At 59.1% G+C, this 13,835-nt stretch overlaps 2 protein-coding genes across 3 annotated transcripts in view; one reads left to right on the forward strand and one right to left on the reverse strand.

Annotated features, from left to right (window-relative positions):
* PSD (pleckstrin and Sec7 domain containing) overlaps positions 1-4,573 on the forward strand; it is a 43,638-nt gene extending 39,065 nt beyond the window's left edge. For both annotated transcript variants that reach the window (XM_066554652.1, XM_066554653.1), the window contains 5 exons: positions 415-485; positions 1,042-1,199; positions 1,523-1,667; positions 2,282-2,425; positions 2,680-4,573. In XM_066554652.1, coding sequence (XP_066410749.1) covers positions 415-485; positions 1,042-1,199; positions 1,523-1,667; positions 2,282-2,425; positions 2,680-2,919 — 758 coding nt within the window. In that variant the 3' untranslated portion in view covers positions 2,920-4,573. The remainder of the gene's footprint in view (positions 1-414; positions 486-1,041; positions 1,200-1,522; positions 1,668-2,281; positions 2,426-2,679) is intronic.
* Positions 4,574-4,745: 172 nt separating this feature from the next.
* NFKB2 (nuclear factor kappa B subunit 2) lies at positions 4,746-12,578 on the reverse strand. Its single transcript, XM_066554654.1, has 23 exons — positions 12,457-12,578; positions 11,404-11,448; positions 10,990-11,068; positions 10,477-10,517; positions 10,279-10,377; positions 9,883-10,034; positions 9,176-9,282; positions 8,871-9,029; positions 8,679-8,783; positions 8,450-8,535; positions 8,186-8,324; positions 7,988-8,107; positions 7,707-7,892; positions 7,413-7,554; positions 7,161-7,275; positions 6,752-6,959; positions 6,493-6,662; positions 6,236-6,338; positions 5,893-6,122; positions 5,630-5,699; positions 5,341-5,513; positions 5,148-5,259; positions 4,746-5,051 (listed from the first exon to the last, which is right to left on the reverse strand). Exons 1-23 carry the CDS (start codon positions 12,499-12,501, stop codon positions 4,936-4,938), a joined length of 2,802 nt encoding a protein of 933 aa, XP_066410751.1. The 5' UTR covers positions 12,502-12,578; the 3' UTR covers positions 4,746-4,935.
* Between the last annotated feature and the right edge of the window lie 1,257 nt (positions 12,579-13,835).

Below are 13,835 nucleotides of genomic sequence, written 5' to 3' on the forward strand. Positions count from 1 at the left end.
CATTGCCAGGCATGTTCACTGTATTCCCCATAAAATCCCTCATAAGCCCTGGCCATCTAATGCTGCCTAGAAGTGATTAGATGCAGCTGCCCTTCAAAGCCAGCATTACCTGGCAGGCAGCACTGCCTTGTCCCCTTGCCCGAGCACGGAGGCAGTGGTGGAGCTGAGCGCAAGCAGCGAGACGGGAGCACAGCGCTGGCCCCGGGAGGCAGCGGGGCCCCCCTGCCAGCAGCACCATCTGCCAGCCACGTGCTGCACGGGCTCAGGTGCGCAGAGACAGCCCTGGCGTGCTGCCCGTCCCGGGGGTGGGTGACGTGCGTCGTGGCAGGGCTGGCTGGAGGAGGGTGGGGGGTGGCTTTTCCCCCCTGCTCAATTCTGACACTGATGTCTGAGCTGCTCTCTCCTCCCTGGCAGCACCCCGAGGGAAGCGCGGCTGGAAGCCCTTCCACGCCATCCTGAAGGGAATGATTCTCTACCTGCAGAAGGTAGGCAGCATGCCACCCACACCAGGGACAGGGATTGTCCCCCGTCCAGAGAGACAGCAGTGAGAGAGGACCTGCAGCACACAGCATTGCAAAGCCTTGCCTAAGCAGACTCGGCACCCTCTATGCCTGAGCTGTTGCTTGGGGACCTGGTGGCACCCCCGTTTCCAGGGTGCTTGGGTACAGCTTGGGCAGTGAAAGGTGCTGCTAACTGAGAGCGCTGCATGCAGGGGGCTTGGCTGGGAGGAGAAGGGCACCAGGGTCTTTCCCCTGAGTGGAGGGTTGGGCTGCACATCCAGTTCCCTGCAAGCACACACGTGGGGAACTGGGGGCAGTGGGGAACAGCTCCCCGTGCTGTTGCCAAGCCAATGTGCCTGGGTTGTGTAGCTTCTCTCCAGGGGTGTAGCATGAGCTGGAAGCAGAATCTGCAGCTGCCTGGTGAATGGTGATCTCCAAGCCCTGCCACAGCCAGAACTAGTCTGCAGTTCCTGAAACCTCAGAGCTGACTCATGGTGGGGTGCATCCCTGAGCTGGCTCTGAAACACCCCATGATTTGCAGGAGGAGTATAAGCCAGGGAAGGCACTGGCAGAAGAGGAACTGAAGAATGCTATTAGCATCCACCATTCGCTTGCCACACGGGCATCTGACTACAGCAAGCGACCCAATGTCTTCTACCTCAGGACAGCTGACTGGAGGGTCTTCCTTTTCCAAGCACAGTGAGTCCTTCAGGATCCCTGGCTGGGCCCCACGCTGGGGCACAGGAGCTCCCCTGACTTGAGTCTAGGGTGGGATAGGGCTTAGGGCCACCTTGTTCTCTCCTGTCCTGGCCCTTTCTGGAAGGAGAGGGACCTGGTGTCAGTGCTGAGCTTTGCCCAGCTCCTCTTTTTCCTCCGCTGCTGAGCTCAGGTTGGCTGTGGGTAGAGTCCCAGGTGCCATGGCTGGCCAGGGCCAGGCCTGGGGGACTCAGACCTTGTCTGTGGAGCAGATCCCTCTGTCTTTGACGGAGATAGCCCATGTATATTTTGGCCTTTTTTCTCAGGAACCCCGAACAGATGCACTCTTGGATCACGCGCATCAATGTGGTGGCAGCCATGTTCTCTGCTCCCCCCTTCCCTGCAGCCATTGGCTCCCAGAAGAAGTTCAGCCGCCCGCTGCTTCCCAGCTCCTGCACCAGGCTGTCTCAGGTGGGCCACAGTCTGTCTGTCTCTGGGGGCAATGTTGAGCCTGGGACAGAGCCCCGGATCTGCCAGTGGCACATTCCCCTGTGGGGGGATCTGTGTGGCGCCGTGCACCCAGCTGCCTCCCCAGTGAGGTGAAGGGCCAAGGGGGAGACAGAGAAGAGGGGTACCGAGACTGGGGGCAGACAGTGAGGTCTTGTTCCTTGCAGTGGGGCTGGAGTCAGGTGATGGCCAGACCATGGAGGAGAAAGTGGTCCCACATCACGGCTTGCAAGGTCCTGCCAGGGACCTTGAAAGGCAACTGACTGGGGGGATTAGCTGGCACTCGTTCATACCAGGGCAGTTATTCATAGAGCAGAAAGGATTTAAAAAAAACACCAGCCTAGTTTCAGAGGGATTAAATTCTGCTTTAAGACTGCAGTCAGCCCCCCTATGAGGTGAGAGCAGATTGCCCCTAAGAGCCTGTGATTTTGCCTGTCATTAAAAAAAAAAATCCAGCCCAGCAGCAGCAGCTGAGATCCTGGCTGCTTCTAGAAGGGGAAAAGCCTGTTCTGTCCCTGGCCATCTCACACTACCAGGGGGACAGAGCAGGGCACTGACATGGTGCCACCCTTCCCCAGGAGGAGCAGGTGAAGAACCATGAGACCAAGTTCAAGACAATGTCAGCAGAGCTGCTGGAGCATCGTTCCTCACTGCCTGAGAAGAAGGTGAAAGGCAAGGAATATGAGGAGCTAAAGCAGAAGGAAGAGTACCTGGAATTTGAGGTAAGCTGGAAGATGTCCCTCTCTGCCCTCAGGCCCTCTGCCCCTACCTGTTTGGCCATCCTCAGTGATGGGACCAACCCATCCCATCAGCTGAATTACACTGCCATTGCCATGGTCTAGGACCATGAGTATTCCTCTGCCCCGGGATGCTGGCTGGGTTGGAGGGACCATGAGCATCCCTCCCTGCAGGGATGCTGGCCATAGGACAGTACCCAGCTTGCCAACCTCTGTCTCTGCTGCACTGTGCTCCTCAGAAATCCCGCTATGGCACCTATGCCATGCTGCTGCGGGCCAAGCTGAAGGCTGGCTCCGAGGACCTGGCAGCATTTGAGTCCACCCTCTTTGACACAGTGGGTGGGGAGGACGATGGCCTGAAAAAGTCCCGCTCCAGCCCCTCACTCAACGCAGAGCCCTCCAGCACGACCACCAAGGTGAAGCGCAACGTCTCAGAGCGCAGTGGCCGCCAGCCCCCTGGCCACCCCCACAAGTCCTAAGTGTGGGGTGTCAGCTGCCTGCACTGCAGCTCTGTTCCTGTTCCCCCGGCACGGGGGTGGAGGCCGTGTGCCTGCCGAGACCCTGCATGTGTCCGTCTGTCCGCTGCACGAGCTGGAGGGGGCGACAGCCCTTCTGCAGCCGCCAGCACCAGCCATGCAGGGCCATGGCCCCTCCACCGGAGACAGTGGCAGAGCAGGATGGTCCCCAGTCCTTGCCTGCAGGAGCTGCCTGGCCCCTTCAGACTTGTTCCTGCCCCTCCTTGTCCTGCACTTGGCTGCAGGACCTACTCTTGCTGCCCTGGGGAGAGGGAGCAACTGAAACCTACCCGCTGGGCTCAATTCTTCAATGGCTTAAAAAAAAAAAAGACAAACGCAGCAAAACAAAGCCAGCGGCTGCTTCTCCAGCTCCATTGTGCCATGGGGGTAGATGGGAGGGGGCAAGCCCTAGATTGTCCCCTCTCCTAGGGCTGGTGGCCAGGGAAGCCAGGGCAACAGTACCTGGTCACCTGGTCACCTCAGTCACCTCTGCACCCTCCCCGCTTTCTTACAACTTTTGAACAGTTTTTGTGATACAGTTTTGCACTTTTTAGTACCAGATCAAGCTGACCACAAGGAAGGTTTTTTTTTGGGGGGCTACTTTTGATGCTTTTTGGGAACTGTTTAAAAAAAACAAAACCACAAACCCAGCCATATCTTGTAGGCAGCGCACTCTGAGGGAAAGAGGTTTTTAAAAGGACTCAGGGGGCTATCCAGCTCCCCACGCCCTCGCCCTACAGCAAGCTGAGCGTGGGCTACTGTGTGTACTGCTGCTGCCTGCTCCCCAGCTCCACTTCAGCACCAGCAACCCTTTGGGGAGACAGCCCTGTGGCTGCCAGTTCCAAGGAGGCAGCCTTGAGATGGCAGCACCCATTGTTGCACGTGTGGCTGCATGGGAGGCTGATGCACGGGTGCTTCATGACCCCCATTTTCCACCACCCACTGCTGGCAGCTTGGACCGGCCCTGTTTGCAGAGGCTGGGTGTGAGCATTGTACCCAGGGCACAGTGGGCAGCAGTGTTTAGGTACTTGCTGTGGAGTGGTGACCCCTGGAGCCAGGGTTGATATGGGGGGTACACCTGCCCTATGGGTCCAGTACAGGCTGGAGCCAGCTTCTCTTCCCATCTCTTTTCCAATGCATGACTGGGGCCTCAGAGGCTACCAGCAAAGCCTGGTCTGTAGTGCTGCAGTTCTCATGCTGCAGCAGCACTGGTGCAGCCCTGTCCTCAGCAACAGGCCCCTTCTTTGCCAAGGTGAGGGGCAGGCTGGGGCAGCCCTCACCACTCCAGAGTGGGATGAAGGATGCTTGTCTAGAGCAAGGTGCAAGTGATGGAGCACAGCTGCAGGATTGTCCAAAAAGGGGTCCAGGCACACTGAAGGGCTGTGACCAGGGGCTGGCACACACGCAGTTCTCAGCCACCTGGGACCTGGCTGGTTTCAGCACTGACTTTGCGAATGTGTCAAAACTTTTTATTCTGCTCTTTTGAGTCTATTGCAAAAAAAAAAAAAAAAATTTAAAAAAAATCCACCCTTGCCCCAGGTGGCTTGGGGGGTGGTGGGGAAAAAAAACCTTTGTACAGCTTCTTCTCTCAGTTACTGAAGTAAAACTCGCTCTTCAATTCTTGGTTGCGCTGTTTTTCTTCCCCATGGCTGGGGACAGCCCCAGCACCAAGGGATGCTGAGGAGGGGCTGGCAGCTGTCTCCTCACTGCCAGACTTCAGACCCAGGTAGGGTTCAGGGGGGTTAGCACCCAGCTCACTGCTGGGGCTGGAGAGAGGGAGGGCAAAGAACTCCAATGGAACTTGTGTCCTTTTATTCAGAAGAAAAAAACATTAAATAAGAGCAGAGAGGGGCAGGAGCCAGCTGCATCCCATCCCCCTGAGTCCAGGCAGCCGGACCCCTAGTCGAGAAGGCACTTGTGTGGGTAAGGCAGAGGGCAGTGCAGCTCCCTGTGTGGTCATGGGGGCTGCTGGATGGTTCCTCAGTGCACCTGTGGCTGCTGGCTGGGGGGCAGCTCACCCCCCGGCTTCAGGGCTAGTGTGGGCGCCTGCTCCTCCTCCACCGACTCACTGCCGTAGGCACTGTCTTCCTTCAGCTCTGCAAAGCAATCCCCAGGTGCTCTTAGTGATGGGGCAACAGGAGGGGCAGCAGAGACTTCCCCTGTCCACCAGCCCCACCCCTCACTCTCTGTACCTGTGCTTTGCAGCTTCTCCAGTGCCTCGGTTTTGTGGAGCATCCTCACAGCATTGTGGAGCCCCATGGAGTCCAGGGCCTCCAGCAGTCCCCCCAGGCTGCCACCTGCCAGCTGCAGAGCAGAGAGAGAGCACTGAGTAGGGCTGATGGCCAGACAGGCAGGGGGACAGAGGCACCCCACCCAGGCACTGACCTCGTAGCTGCGCAGGAGGCTGGCACTGGGCGAGGGTGTGTCCTTGTAGGTCTCCACGAGGCTGCACAGCCCCAGGCGCTTGGCCAGCTCAATCCAGTCTGACCCACTGCAGTCCCGGTTCAGCAGCTGCTCCAGCCCCTGCAGTGCCTCACTGTCCAGTGACAGGACCTTCCCTGTGTGAAAGAGGTGCCCCCATTACAGGCTGCCCATCCTTGCTGCTGGGAGGGTGTTACCTTGCCTAGGTGTGGTGCTTCTGAGTCAGGGGGTGGGGCACAGAGGGGCTGCTCACCTGGCTGGGGGGCAGTGGGCAGTTCTGCCTTGGGCCCCTGCTGGGAGGCCTGCAGCAGGATCTCCCGCACCTGCAGACAGACATGGATGTCAATCTTCCAAAGCACTGCCCAGATCCCCCATTGCCCCCTCACACCTTGGATCTCTGCAGGACATGGAGGAGTACAGGCATCCTCACAGGAGCATCTCCTGGAACTCTGCTCCATCCATGCCGTGGCCTGCACAGAAACTTTCCCAGAGAGTTTGTCCCGCTGTGCCACACACCTTCTGGCTCCGAGTCAGGTCCAGGGACGTGTGGCAGCGGCGCTGCCTGTGCCCTGCCTGCCAGTGCCCCTGTGTGGAGAGCTTGGAGCTGGTGCTGTGCTCTGAAGCCAGGGCTGGCTCCCCCAGATCCATGGCCAACTCCTGCTCCTCAGGGTCAGTGTCTGCGTCGCTACTGGCCTCTGACGAGGATAGGCTCATGGGCTCATCATTCTCACACAGAACATCTGCCCCTGTCGGGAAAGGTTGGCATGAGCCAGGCCCACAGGTCTGACCTTGTGCCTGGCACCACCCAGTACAGGCAGCCAGAGCTATGGAGAGGGAAAGAGGAAGGGCAGTGCCTTACCAGCTTTAAGGAGCAGTTTGGTGAGGGTGGGAGAGCCCAGGCCAGCAGCCAAGTGCAGGGGGGTGTTCCCGGCAAAATCCCGGCTGTTGATGTCTGCTCCCAGCTAAGAAAGGTGTGAGACCATGAGGATGGGCTGCCTGGGCACTGCTCCTCCTACACCCCAAGGCCACAGGGGAGCCCCCACTTCTGCCAGGAGCCTGTAGGAGGCTGCACCCCAACCCTGTCCCACAGCCACCACTACACCAGCCACTCCATACCTTCTTCACCAGGTGGGTGGCCATGTTCAGGTTCTCCATCTCCACAGCCAGGTGCAGTGGGGTCCTCCCACTTTGCCTCTCCACTGCATTCACATCTGCTCCTGTCCTGACCAGCAGGTCCAGGCAAGCCAAACTCTTTTCCTTCACAGCCAAATGCACAGGCAGGAGGCCTGCAAGATGGGGATAGGCTCAGCAGCCTTCTGGCCAAGCCCATGATGGCACACCGGGGTTCTGCCCATCACCCCTGAGCCACACTCACCACGGAAACTGGGCAGGTGGAGCAGATAAGGGGTAGCTGAGCCCACGTGAGCCAGCAGTGTCCTCAGCACCTCTTCATTGCCAGTCTGGAGAGCCAGGTGCAGCAGGGAATTGCCATAGCGGTCCAGCAAGGTTGGGTCGGCGCGGGCTTGCAGCAGGAGCTGGACCACTTGGGGCTGCTTGGTGATGACTGCCAGATGCAGTGGCGTCTGCAGGACAGCAGCACATCCTCAGCAGCGCTCACAAGAGGAGCCAAGTCCTGCACCACCATTCTCTCCAGTAGCTGCAACTTGTTCAGATCTGCAGCCTCCCCTTAGCAGGAGCAGCTACAGGAGCCCCCAGGGTTGGAAAATAGGAGTGAGGAACTACTCCCAGGTAGAGGAGAACTGGCTGCTTTGAAAAACATGTACCTGTTGCAGGTTATTGGAGATGTTGATGATCTGCTGGCTGGGGATGCTAACAATGATGTCGATCAGCTGCTTGATCACAGATGTCTGTTCATGGATGATAGCGAGGTGCAAGGGCCTGTAGAGAGAGTGGGATGGCCCCTAGCTCAGCTCCATGCTTCTCCAGGTACTCCCTGCTGCCCTCAGAGCCCCCATAACAGCTCTGACAGACAACAAGACCACCATGCTCTCCCTTCAAACCCCTTGTGTGCTCACGTGTCTCCGTTCTCATCCTGTGACGCGGCCAGGTGCCTCTGGACTGCCAGCAGCATGCGGGGGTCGGCGGTGACCGAGTAGTCGAGCAGGGCATGGGCATTGCGACGGGCTAATGCCAGCATCCACAGCTGGCACAGCTGGGCTGGGGGGCAAAGCAGGATGTCACTCACCTCCAGGGCAGCAGCCCCATCCACCTGGTATGGAGAGCAGTAAACAACCCCAAAAGGTCCCCCATCCATGCCTCCCCTCCTGTGCAATGTGCCCCAGCCCTCCCTCAAGCTCAGCTCCTCCTACCGTGCTTCTGCAGCTCCTTGCAGTACGTGCTCTCTTCTGCAGGTGCCTGCCTGTCACTGTCAGGCCCCTCTGCCTCAGGGCCCTTCATCTGCACACCCCCCTGGTAGCTCCCCACTGAGTGGGTGCCGGGCGAGTAGATGCTGTTGTAGGTCAGCCCAGAGGAGTATGGGAAGCTGAGGTTCCCACCTGTGGGGCAAGGCAGAGGATGGGTGAGCAGAAGGGGCCCCCAGGCCAGACCTCAGCCATCTGAGAGAGGAGGAGGAAGAGGCATTGCCACTCACCTCCTCCAGAGCCAAAGCCCCCGGCCCCCCCACCGGCCCCCCCCATGTGCGAGCCACCGCCAAAGTGCTGAGGAAACTGAGGCAGGACTTTCTTGCGCTTCCTCTCCACTTCTTCCTTATCTGTGGGGAGAGAGGGGCAGTAGGGTGAGAGGCAGCCCCAGCAGCAGGGGACATGCAGCCTGCCTGGGTGGTGCTCACCTTCCACCACTGGGTAGTAGGTGAACTGCTTGGAGTCACTCACGTCGCCTCCCCGCTTCCGCTTCAGCTGCAGGAAGACGGTGACAGGACGGTCGATCTTGGGCTTGTGGTAGGGGGGTGTGCGGAAGACGATGGCATACTGTGGGCAGGACATGATGGACATGAGGTTCTGCTCATCCCTGAAACTGGGGACAGGGCTGCCTCACCCCACAAGGCAGTCATCTGCCTTGAAGCAGAGCAGGACACTCCCCACCTCCCCTGTACCTGCTTGTGCACATCTGTAGGAGAAAAGTCCCCGAAGGCCTGCCAGCCGTTCTCATCATCCTCGTAGAAACGCACCTCAATGTCATCTGGGGAGAGAAGTGGCACTGGCATCACCTGTCTCCTTGCCCCAAACAGGCTCCAAGGACAAAGACTCCTGACCACCCAGGAGCCCCGGATCTCTCCTGCTACAGCCCCTCCAGGTGGTTTCAAATTAAGAGAATGGCCTTACCTTTCTGAACTTTATCACACAGCAAGTAGACTTCGTCTCCTCCCCGCACGGAGCCTGCTGTCTTATCCATCCGTGAGATCTTCAGGTTGGAAGCTCCGGGGGACTCTGCACATCAAGAGGCATTGGGAGTCTTGTGCAGAAGTCCTTACCCCCTCCTGCCCCATCCCCTTCCTGGACTGGCCCCACACTCACTGCTGTCATGGATGGGATCTGAGATGACAGGCTGGAGAGCCAACGTGAAGTTGCCACTGCTGTCACGGAGGTAGGCGGTGAAGCGCAACCGCACAATGCTCAGGTCCATCACCTTCTTCAGCTCCTTGGCCTCCAGCTCGATCTCACGCAGCTCCACTTCTGCCAGGGCAGGGGGACAAACTGTCAGGCTATATGGGGGGACAGTGCTCCAGGTCCCCTTCCTACCCCCCAAGCCCCACGCTAAGCCCAGCCCCAGTTGTCAGCCCATGGTGCCAAGGCCCACTGAGTCCCCAGGCTGCCCTCACCTGTCAGCAGACGGCTCCTGTTACGCATCTTCTGCTGCTTCAGCTTTTCCTTCATGATCTCCATCATATTCTTCTTGGTGACATGGAGCACACCCAGGTTGCTGAACCTGGAGAAAAGGGAACCTGCTGGGATCTGGGAGCATCAGGAGCAGCAAGCCCAAAGGGGCACATACTCCTGCAGCTGGGAAGGTCCTGAGCACAGAGTGGTGCCACTCAGACAGCAGGGAATCAGCATGTGTACAGCCAAAGAGGAGCAACTGCAGAGGAGAGAAAAGGAGTCCCAGAGAGTCTGGGCTCCCACAGGTGACAAGTCCAGAGGGCTGTCAAAGACAAGGACCAGGAGGACTGACGGCCAGAGGGATGCAAATGGTATGAGCTGAGCCAGAGATGGATATGTAAGAGCAACTGCAGCAGTGGCAGAATAACCCTGTGACTCAGGCTGACTTCAAAAGTCATCTGCAAAGCTGGGGAGCTGCAACCTCAAGGACAGAAGCTCAAAATAAGCAGCATATGTCAAAACCGAGAGACAGGCAAAATGCTCAGGGGACAGAGTTGTAACAATGAACTACACATTGCCTGACCTCATCCAGCAAACCCAGCTCCAGAGTGCACTAACCCCTGTCTTCTCCCCATCTCAAAAGCTGCAGGCAGCACCCACAGCCACCTCACATAGCCAAGAGGCCGCCTTGGCTCCTCCTTGCACATACTGAGCAGTCATGTCCTTGGGTCCCACGATCGTGACACAGTTGCCGGCCTCGTTGCACTGCTTGCCCACCAGACTGTGGGCATGTACACGGGGAGGGTCACTGTGCGTCACCAGGTCTACCTCGATCCGGGCCATCCCTGTGTAGTTACAGATCTGCAGGGAAGAAGGAGATGGGGGTCAGGTACAATAAGCCAGGAGCCTGAAGGATTCTCTACAAATCCCTGTTATCCCTCCCCATGGCCACAGCCCTTCCTCTGTAGCTCTCCCATCTCTCCAGCACCAGGACACACACAAGAGCTTATTATAAATTTCCTGTCCTCCCTTCAAGACTCCCTCGTGATGCTCAAGCACTACTGGCTGAGGACACTGCTCCGTCCCCTCCCATGGCAGCGCTCACCTTGACAGTGGGATAGGTCTTGCGCCCCTTCTCGCTGGATGCTCCCGGCAGCCCCCCATGGGAAGGGCCCTCGCAGCCGTACCGAAATCGGAAACCCCGCTGTGGAGGCAGAGAGTGGGTTAGCCAAGGGTGGCCAAAGCCTGATGCCATGAGAGCATGAGACAGTTACACCTGTCTTTAGCTGGGTGACATCCTTACCTGCTTTGGCTGCTCAATAATGACAAGGTAGGGACCTTCCACTGGAGGAGAGAAAGGAAAGGTACCAATGAGAAATAAGGGATAGCCAAAGTGCATGTTCTCACTAAGGATGCTAGAGATACAGGGACAGCACTGAAGGTGATGTGACCCCTGTCTGTCCCATGGGGGTCCTCAGAGCCCCCAAACCCTGTGCTGTCAGAGCCCAGCTGAGAACAGCAGTCAGAGTAGCAGGAAGAGGAGGGAAGGGCCAGAGGATGCTCTGCCACTTGGGAAACAGAGACCCCCAGGAGGTCACAGCCCAACCTGGCAGTCCCTGGTAGACTGAGCAGTAGGGACAGATGGAAGAAGCCCCATCCTGGTGTCACGAGTCAGGGATTTCCAGCCAGCCCACAGTGGGGCCAGTAAGGACAAAGCCTGTGGTGCTTCTGGCAACTTAAAGGTGTGAGTCAACCTGCTGGGAAACTCCACTGCAGCTGGGGACCCCTGGAAGGGTGCAACCAGAGGGGCCCTTACCTGTCTCCATCAGCGGCTCCTTCTGCTCCATCATGTGGGAGCCAAAACTGAAGTCATCATAGTCAATCCCATCCAGGCACTAGGTGACGGGAGGGAAGGGGAGTGTGATGAGTGTGTTGGGCTGGAATCCCCCAGCTACCCTGGGCGGGCGATGGCAGTTTGGGACGGCACCCCGTTCGGGCAGGCACAGATACCTGTCCCTCCCCGGGAAGAGCGGAGGGCAGGTGCAGACCCCTCAGTGCCCACCCCTGGAGGCTGACACAGACCCTCCCGCCTCCCACCCCGGAAGCAGGCACGGACCCCCACCTCCCACCCCACCCGTGGGGTCGGGCACTGCCCCGTGCCCAGCTCCGGGGCCGGGACCAGGCAGGACACCCGCCCGGACCGCTCCGATCCGATCCGTGCCGCACTCACGGGCTGGAACTGCTCGTCCATGTCGGCGCGGGGCCGGCCGCCGGCCTGCGGGGAGAGGGGGGGGTTGAGCGGGGAGCGGGGCTGCAGGAAGGCACCGCCGCTCCGGAAAGTCCCTAGAAACCCCGCCGAGCCGGGAAATGACGGGACCGCGCGTCACCGCCCCGCCCCGCCCGCCGCGGCCGGGACACGGCCCGGGCCGGCCCGGGGCACGGCGCGGGGGCCGCGGGACGCGAGGGTCGGCCGGCACGGCCCGGAGCGCGGCTCTGCTCGGCCCGGCCGCTCCTGCGCCCGCCGGCGACCGCTCGGGGCAGCAGGACGGGCTGTCCCCTCCTCGCCTGGGAATTTCGGACTCGGAGCCCCGGGCGGGCTGGAAATCCCGGAGCACTCCCGCCCGCCTCCCCCGGGCGTTCTCGCTCGGGCGCTGCCTGGCAGCTCCGGGGCGCCAGATGTGCCGTGTTTTCCCCTCGGGACTACGGAGGGATTTGCCCCACGCCGTCCCCGGCCGCCTGTCCCGCTACGGGTGCCAGTAACGCCGCGCTGCCATGAGCCCTTCCCCAGCCAGACCTGCAGTGCAGCATGGCCGCAGAAACCCCTGGGTTCCCCAAGATCCCCACCCCACGTCATCCATCCTGCACAGGGATGTGTCTCCCACACCAGGATGTCGTCTCCAAGCCCCTATGGACTCAAACAGGAATCGCCCCGAAGTGCTGTCCCCGAGCCCACTGGCTCCCCCCTGGACAAGGGAGTCTCTCCAGTACTCTGCAGAGTCAGCAGCCCCTTGCCAGGCACCCAAAGCGGTGCTTTCCCTCTCCCCCGTTTCAACTTACACAGCAGCCCCTGCATCCTTACCCCGGAGGTGGCCAGAGAGAGGCATTCGCTATCCGTATTCCCATTGCCTCCTTCCCACTGGCTTCAGAGTGGAAGGGGCAGCCCCAGAGCTCCCTGTGGGAGCATCTCCTACCACCCCAGCACGCAGCACTGGATGCTTCCCACCGACCCCAGCAAGGCACTGCCAGCAGCAGAGGCCCACAACGCACACACCCTCCTACTCACCGAGGAGGAAGAGGTTGGTCTCAGCAACCCGTTCAGCCCCAGCATGGCCACAGGGACTGCCAGTACCACACACAGGAGTTCCGCTGGGGCCAAGGTCTGCCTGACCACACAAAACCACCGGCGACTTCTAGCAAAGGGGCAGGATCAGGGGAGAGCCTACGGGCACGCTCCGCATTTCTTCTCACTAACCAATGAAAAGAAAAAAAAAATCCCATATCTGACTCCACAATACCCTCATACTATGAATTTCTGAATCAGTCGTTGCTGCAGGTCTCACTCAGGGGATTTTGAGTGTGTGGGAGAAGAGGGGAAGGAAGGGGACTGTTCAATCCGTGCGTGACTCATATTCTTCAGAAGCTGAACAGAGCCTTTTCAAGGAGATTTTTCAGCCACTCAAGTCTTCCAAAGGGACTGTCCTGTGACCTCAAGCCTGAGGTTTTTCCCGGTTGGCCTGCCACCTAAGCACAGAGATGCATCCCAGGCAACTGTGCAGCCTGAGACGTGGGGTCTGTGGGACCTGCAAGTGCAAGGGAGGGTGCAAGGAGAAGGTAGAGATCCAGTACTGAAAAATGAGGTGGGGACCTTCCTCCTGTCATTCTGCAGGGGCTTCTAAAGGCCTAGGAACATGGACACAACCCCCTGGTGGTCTGTGGGAAGCAGCACAGACTGCCTGCTGTTCGGATCCCATTGATCACCCCACCTGGACAGCTTCAGCCTGCCACCACCAGTCACCCACCCCATCTGCTGGGCACCAATCTTCCAGAGAGGTGAACAAAGAGACAAACAATCTTCCTCAGTGGGCTGGGAACAGCCACCTACCCTACCCACTGAGCCTGGTGGGAGAGCCCAGGCCTGAAGCTGCTGGATAAGAGCAGACTGTGCCCTGGAATAGCACAACTCCCCTTCTCCAGTGGCATCAGCTCCATCTCCTCTTGAGGGGTTTTCACAGCTCACTCACTGCTGCCCAGGACACTTCCACTTGTTGCAGCAAACAGCATGACTAAAGAACATCACGAACTTCTACCTGTGTCTCCCCATCCCACACAGCTCTGGCTCTCTCTGGAGGTTGCCAGCCATATCCCTGCATCCTTGTGCAGTGTTTGCTGGAGGAAGCCCACCTTGCTTGCTGAGCAGAGATGGTGTCACCCCCTGCTTCCTTGTTCCTGGAAAAGCAACCTCAGGCAACCTCAGAGCTGCTCTCCAGGTGAAGTCCTGCCTCCTGTGCCAAGCAGCATGCCTTCCTGGCCTCCAGGACTGGGGTTTCCCCTAGGAGTGTAGCATACGCAGCTTTTATCCCCCACACATGCCAGAAAGGAATGCATCTCTCCTTTCTCCATCAGTAGCATTCCCTGCTCTGTCTTCCCAACACATCTGCCCCT

Source organism: Molothrus aeneus, chromosome 8, assembly GCF_037042795.1.
Source record: "Molothrus aeneus isolate 106 chromosome 8, BPBGC_Maene_1.0, whole genome shotgun sequence".
Taxonomy (NCBI): Eukaryota; Metazoa; Chordata; class Aves; order Passeriformes; family Icteridae; genus Molothrus; species Molothrus aeneus.

Bases quoted from the DNA above. Each gene is read 5' to 3' on its own strand.
- NFKB2 (XM_066554654.1), bottom strand. From the start codon at position 12,501: ATGCTGGGGCTGAACGGGTTGCTGAGACCAACCTCTTCCTCCTCG. The intron at 5,514-5,629 runs GTGAGCAGCCCC...TCTTTCACACAG, and splicing joins GCCCACTGCCCCCCAGCCAG to GGAAGGTCCTGTCACTGGAC. The intron at 5,260-5,340 runs GTCAGTGCCTGG...TCTGCTCTGCAG, and splicing joins GCCTCCTGCGCAGCTACGAG to CTGGCAGGTGGCAGCCTGGG.